Source organism: Anneissia japonica, unplaced genomic scaffold (genome assembly GCF_011630105.1).
Source record: "Anneissia japonica isolate Jap-2015-1 unplaced genomic scaffold, ASM1163010v1 scaffold560_len657749_cov147, whole genome shotgun sequence".
Taxonomy (NCBI): Eukaryota; Metazoa; Echinodermata; class Crinoidea; order Comatulida; family Comatulidae; genus Anneissia; species Anneissia japonica.
Window position 1 is genome coordinate 99820 of NW_022754288.1, and position 7477 is coordinate 107296.

The 7477-nt window shown below is 32.0% G+C and overlaps 1 protein-coding gene across 1 annotated transcript in view; it reads left to right on the forward strand.

Annotated features, from left to right (window-relative positions):
* LOC117123186 (complement C3-like) overlaps positions 1-7477 on the forward strand; it is a 38112-nt gene that overhangs the window by 12704 nt on the left and 17931 nt on the right. The window contains exons 6-7 of the mRNA XM_033269036.1: positions 3373-3474; positions 4025-4108. Coding sequence (XP_033124927.1) covers positions 3373-3474; positions 4025-4108 — 186 coding nt within the window. The remainder of the gene's footprint in view (positions 1-3372; positions 3475-4024; positions 4109-7477) is intronic.

A 7477-nucleotide genomic window follows, 5' to 3' on the forward strand; every position in this document is an offset into this window, starting at 1 on the left:
ATAAAAAAATGGAAATTATAGATGGTTGGTGTCCAATATTTATAATTGACAAATAAAAAGGTTTAGGAACTGAAATTTCATTAATATTTATTTGTCATATTATTATGCATGCATGACATGCGGTTTAACCTTTATACAGTCATAATAAAATATATTTATAATATACTATTAATTGATTAATTCTATGATCGGCAACCCATGGGTCGTGACCCAAGTTTGGGTCGTGAGTGAATTTTTGTGGGTCGTCTCTGATCGCATCTGTGTGTCCAAAAGATTATACAGAAAGTAATTAAATACTTTAAAATCAGAAGATTCGAGTCAAAACATCGAAACAAAATATTTTTAAAATAAAATACGGTAATTTGATAAAATGTTGGCTATTGTCTTTAATTTGCGTGCCTGCATGCAGTGTACTATAATCTCAGTCAGACCGCCGTTTGTTTAAAGTCCAATTAAAATGATGCTTTCTAAGTTGCTGATTATTGAAGTATTAAATATGTTTAACTAATGAGTGGTACCAAAATATTTAATTTTTGATTTATAAATATTAAAAATGACGGTTTAAAATATTAGTATAAGCCCCGCCCACTGGAGATGTTATCGTATAGTTATGAAAGAGGTTCAGTTGTGAAGTACTGATCTAAAAAAAGAAGCAAAGAAATGGAGCAGCTTTATTAATTTGAGCCACTAGTAAGCGAATTTGGAAAACAAAGAATTGAAGACCAGACATTGTTAGAAAAACAAATCGATTGGGCAACACTAACGAATTTTGAGCACTATACTAAATAGGACTACTGTCCTACTCTAGGCCTGACGGACTAGGCCTAAGCAGAGTTACAGCACGAACACTCGTCAGCGTACGATGGTTAATATTATTAGTAATAATATACATTGTTTACGTCTAAATTACCTTACAGTCTGTATAATTAAGCATATTTTGCAAAATGTTTACATTACGATGTAACGTGCGAAGCTGATATTTGATGTACACTTTTTTTTCTTTTATAAGAACCAGTAAAATTTTGCTCAGGCTCAGTGTTCTTATTTTTTGGCCAATTTCAGACTCAAAATGTTCTTATTTTGTTTCTTATGTTACACACTTTTCAAACATTACAAATTATTACTGTACAGCAGTATCACTGTACTGGAATGTAGGTAGGTAAAAAGTGGTCCTGGAAAAAATGGTCCCTGAAAAAAAGGCCAGAGAAAAAAATGCCCCTGTAAAAATGGCCCCAAATGACAGGTTGTACACCTACCGTACTGCATTAATAGAGGGTATTACTTACCTACTGCACACAAGGTAGATATAATTTTTTTTTTTTTTTTTTACAAAATTTTATTTATATTGACCTAAAAGTGAGTTACAGTAGAACTAATTTATATTAATAATTTTCATTGCAAAATTAATTTACCGTCAATATGAAATCAGCAGTAATGTAATCAAAACTACAATAGTTATATGTTATGTTCTCATTTTCGTGATGCGAATTCAATGACCAATATTCTTTTTTCAATATTGAGCTTTCTATTGGATGCATGTATCATATAATAGAGTAAACGACTAAATAATTAGTAGGCCCTATGTTATGATACAGATTTGAATCCTAAAAATAAATTCAAAAGGCGTTGAAAGATTTTTTATTCGGAGACTGCTCTAATTTTTACAAAACTGTACAATGAAAAAAAAAACGGTACTCGACAATAAATAAAGTACTAGTTCTACATCAGTAGGCCGATGCATTTCTGGTTCCATTCTACACTTAGATACTTACTGATGAGATTACATTGAAAATAGTCCTAGGCCTACGTCACTAAGATTTTCTCTGTGACGTTCAGTGCGGCGAAAGTGACACACTTCAAGGTGTGCGCGACTACTAGACTGAACCGGGAAGCAAGAGAGCAATGCCTAAGGTAAGCTAGGGCCTAAAAAATGAGATGTTATTACAAGGCCTCAGGCCTAGACTTTACAATAAAATTTGTCTGGGTCATACATGGAACTGCTCTGGAATGATTCCAGTTAATCTCCAATATTTATAGATCTCTAATTCCTGTAAATCGGAAGAAATATATCTCTGATTCGCACACCAAATCTCGCGATCGCGAAGCTCGCACGCGGGTCCCACTCTTCCGGCAACAAACATATATGACCTACGTTGACCTAAATGTTGACCAATCATAATCAAGAAAAGTTCGAAAACTGCACTACGTACCGTGTAAAAGTCTACTTTCAAATAGTGCTGAACTTTTATGTACGTCATATTTTGGTAACTGCTAGTATGTTGTTTTACATATAATTAAGTTTATATTTAGATCATAAATCGTTCTGTTGCAATTTTGTCCAGTCAAATCCGTATTTCCGGTGGACTAGGTGGATAAACCAGGCTCAACTCACCGGGTTTATCCACCTGCCAGAAATGACTACAGGGAAAACGTGACCCTACTATTTGTTATCAATGGCAGAGAAATAGTTATGGTTGAAGAAAACAAATATTTGGAATGTGTCATAGACCACAAGCTTTCTTGGAAGTTAAATACAAACTTGTTATTACACAAATCTTCTCATGTCCCTAGAACAAAATCAAATCGTTTCCGATATGCATTTGTAGCCAATTCCATCCACCTAATTAATTCTCGGGCCAAAATATAGTTGTATGGTTTTTTTTAGTGCAATCACAGGTGGAGGTATGAAATAATTATTTAAATAATTATTTTATACCTCCAGAATCAATTATAGTTACAAGTATTCATCTTCGTGCACTGTTTTTATATGTATTTTGTACATATAAATTAGATTTTTATTGTACATATTAATTTATTAAAACTTTCTATTTTTATAATAACAATAATAATAATAATAATACAAAATAAAATTTATATTATTTTCTGTGCTTTCGTGATTTTAAATGTTAGTTCAGTTAAATGATATTAATTAATAATTATAATGTACGGTATTACTTCTTAATGTATTGTTTTTATATGTATTTTGTACTGTATATCAATTTGATTTCTTTTGTACATATTAATATATTAATTTTTTATATCTTTTACAATAATAATAAAATAAGAATAATAATTATACTGTATAGTAGTGATAATAATATTAATAATAATAATAATAATAATAATAATAATAATAATAATATTTATTTAATTTTCTGTGCTGCTGCGATTTTAAATGTTTGTTGAGTTAAATGATAAGGTTTTCTTAATGTATTGCTCTTCTTATATGCATGTTGTATCTAAATTCGATTTTTATTGTACATATTAATATTTTGAAACCTTTACTCAGTTATAATAATTTCTTATAGATAGCAATATTGATAATAAACCTAATATAAATTATATTTGTTTAAAATTTCATATTTTTTTCAGGTGCGTGCCCAAAATTTTTTTGCCCAAAAAGCAAACCTGGCCATACTTATAATCAACTGTATCATGAATATGCATGTGGACCAAAAAGCTCAATAGATTATGGTAAACTATTATTTGTTTGTTTTCATTTTATGCTCAAAATCATGCAAGAAAACATAAAAAGGAATGAAAAAGAGGAAATTACAGAAAAATCAAATTACAAAGCAGAAAGCAAAGGAAACATCAAAAAGGTGAAAAGAAATCAGACAATTCACAGAACATAAACGAAATGAACAGAAAAACACAGTTTCATATATCAAAAAAACAAAAGAAAAAAACCACAATCAAACAAGGAACCATATAAAAAGCTAAAATGATAAAAGCAATATTATAACTGATGTCCAGATAAAAAGTAAATTAAATTTAAAAAAAATATTTAAACAAAACTAAATAAACAAGTAAATACAATTTTAATCTGCTTTACATAATTATTCAACTGCAATGCCTATTTTCGTACTTCTAAAAGCAATACAATATTGTTACACCATTGAGAAATAATAAGTTTCAACAGAAAAATGAAAGACATCGTACTGTTTTGTTAATTGTTATTATAAATGCAGTGATTATTTCAGCAACTCTGATATAAACTAAATTTGAACATTTTGTCTATTAGTTTTTGAGGTGGTTGCTGAAGGTAAAGTGACGGAAAATGGATTCACGACGCTCACAGCATCTGTCAAAGAAGTGATGAAAAAAGGTTGGTATGTTAATAATAAATTAGTAATATAAACGATAGTAATAATAAAACTAATATTATTTTGTATTTTTTATTATCGTTATTATAGTTACTCTCGTTGTCTGTGCCGTTTTCATTATTCAGAACAATGTAAGAGGTATCAGTGAAGCGACCATCACCAAGTACTAATGAAAATATACATTAAAAATCTATTATTGAATGACGCAAAATTAGGCTAATTTTATGTTGATAATAAGAATGATGGGGTTGATTATTGTATTTTATTGGATTAGCTTTTAATGTTATTTATGTAAATTATGTCCCGTTTTAAGTCATAGATTATAGATTATACTTAATAATTTATAACTATACCTTCAACGATTAGTTTTATTATTATTATTATTATTATTATTATTATTATTATTATTATTATTATTAAAAATTAAGATCAGCTTCAGCTTTTCTGAATTTTTAATGAGTATTTCCAGCCTTCTTCATTCATCCTTACTAACACAACTCTTGTAACTCAATCATGGATAATGGATCCAAACACCATTTTAAAAGCAATAAACCAATATTTAATCCGGACATGTTTCACCTGTATCAGACAGTCAACATTAGTAAATTAAAGAACTAAAACCTCAACAAAAATGCCACGTTAGCTTTTATTTTGTGTCAAGACTGTTGGAAACGTAACAACGAAGTCATTGAAGTCTATTCACCCAAGGTAATTCAACAGAAGGACGCACATCTCGGGACATCAAAGGTTATGACTCTGGCATCGACATTCTAGGCGCAAGTGCGTCCCTACACGCTGAATGTCACAAAACCCATAGCAACCAGACCATACCGTCAGCGTACGTGACGAATTACCCACGCGCGTGTCAGTTGCCATGATAATCGCGCGTCGTGCGGTGATTACAAAGGCCTAATGATATGTTGCGTTAGACTGAAATTATATTCTTCATTTCAAAATTTTACCGATATTGTGGTGTGTTGTTGTTCATGAGACTCACTTCGCAGAAAAAATTAATAAATGTTCTGTATCTACTCAAATGTTCGTTTTGTGCACCTTAGTCCAACATTGTCAAAATTACAGTTTAATGTTACATAAGAACATGAAATTTTATAAAATTCGTAAATTTTCAATTGCTTTTAATTTTCTTGGTCAATTTTCACAAATCAAATTGCAGTTTATAGAAGCATTTAACAAGCCCGCGGTCAAAAGAAATCAGATGTAACAGACATTGCGAAGTACCCAAAATAATTAAAATAGTAACTAACACCATAAAACGTATGGCACGCATAGACTAATAATTGACGGCTGCACTCGCAACTAGTATTGGATTGTCGATGCCAGAGTAAAGATCAAAGGACTGTGCGTACACGCTATGTTCGAGAGCGGAGATGTGCGTGCTTCTGTTGAATTTCTTTGATTCAACAACATTCCTCTGGAGGAGTCAATTGAACTTGCAATCGACTATATCATTAATCCGATATTGGGTGCAAAATCAAACCCAAAAACCTATAAAAAAAATGCTAAAACCAAACCATCAGATGCCCAATTCCTCTTCAATCAAAGATAGCTTCGATAAACTGACAGTGTTAGCATGGGATCACCACTGGTGGCATGGTACTTTTAGTGTTGTTTTGATGAAAATAAATGGCTGAATCAAGAGGATTGTCCTATTTTACACTAAGCATGTCGATAATACATTTTCTTATTCGTATTTTTTATTGCCAAAAAAACGAGACCATAAACAAAGACAGTCAACTCAGGGAGTAGACAGGAACCAAAATGTGAACTAAATCATTGTCACAAAAGTTGATTCTTACTCCCAAAGTAACATAACAATGAATATATAAATATATAATGAACTCATACTGTAAAAGATTATCGTATATTAAAAACATTAAAACTATAAAAATCAAGCAGTTCAACCAAACGAAAAAAAGGAAAGCAGGGATGAACCATCCGATACGCGGCGCAATGCAACAATGCATAGGGGCTATGATATAAAACATGCGATTTAAGCGATCGCAGAAATGTTGGAAAGGAATCAAGGATAAGGGATTTCATGGAGTTTTTCCCAAAGTCTTGGAAACAAATGAATGGCAGAATGGTGAAGAGAGTTAGTTCGTGCATAATGGTGTCTGAACAATAGCGTCTCTTGATGCCGACTATTAACAAGCGTGAACTGACGGATGTTACGACAATCAACAACTGCAATAAACGATAACAGAAGAGAATCTCTGCTAGCAGATAAGCTATTCCATTTGAGTTTAGTGAGATGATCTTTGTACTCAAATTTAATGATAAGTCTTTTAGTTCTTCGCTGAACTGCCTCAATACGGTCTACAAGTTCTTTAGTATGAGGCAACCAGGAAGGGAGACTGTATTCAAGTTTATGAATAACGAGTGCTTTGTAAAGGGAGAAAATGGCAGAAGGTGAGGTCCTGGAGCTCCCAGCAGTGCTGGCAATGACACCAAGCATTCTGTTCGAATTCGAGATAAGTTTGTTAACACGGTCATCCCAAGTAAGTTTACAATTAATTGTAACCCCCAATATGACGATGATTCAACTCCGCATGATAATAGGTGAACCAGCTAGATAATGAACTGGTCGGAATTTTTTTTTTTTTTTTTTTTTTTTAACAGGTAATGTAGAGAATTTTAGTTTTATTTAAATTAGTTCCATTTCATTTAAATCACACCAGAAAGTGAGACGATTTAATTGAGGCTGGAAAGCAAATTCATCGTCAACAGAGAAAAATTTTAAATAAATAATGGTATCGTCAGCAAACAATGTACAGTGGGAGAGAAGAAAAGTAGGAAGATCATTATGGAAAAAATGAAGATAAGAGGACCGAGAAACACTTCTTTGGGGGATACCAGAAGAAACAGGGGACGATTGGCTAATTGTACCTTGGTACAGGACTCTTTGGCTTAGAAAAGAATTGATCCAATTCCAAACATTACCTCAAATGTTAAAATGAGTATCCAGTTTATTTAAACCAATGTGGTGGGGAAGTTTACAGAACGATTTATCAAAGTCCAAAAAGACAATATCAATTCGGGGAAGTTAAGGTCTATCGACGAAAGATGCCCAGGAATGTATCAAGATTGTAAGTTGGGTAACACAGGACCGGGAAGAAAAAGATCCATGGTGAGAATCGCTGATTGGACAGCAATAAGCAACGTGATTGGATATACCAATCAAAAATTATTTTTTCAAGAACTTTGGAATAAAGTGGGGTAAGAGAAATTGGTCTGTAGTTGCAAATAGAGGACTTGTCTCTGGATTTATATATGGGAGTAATGTGTGAAACCTTCCAGGCAGTAGGGATTTTACCCTTCATAAGTGACATGTTAAATAAGTTAAATAAGAG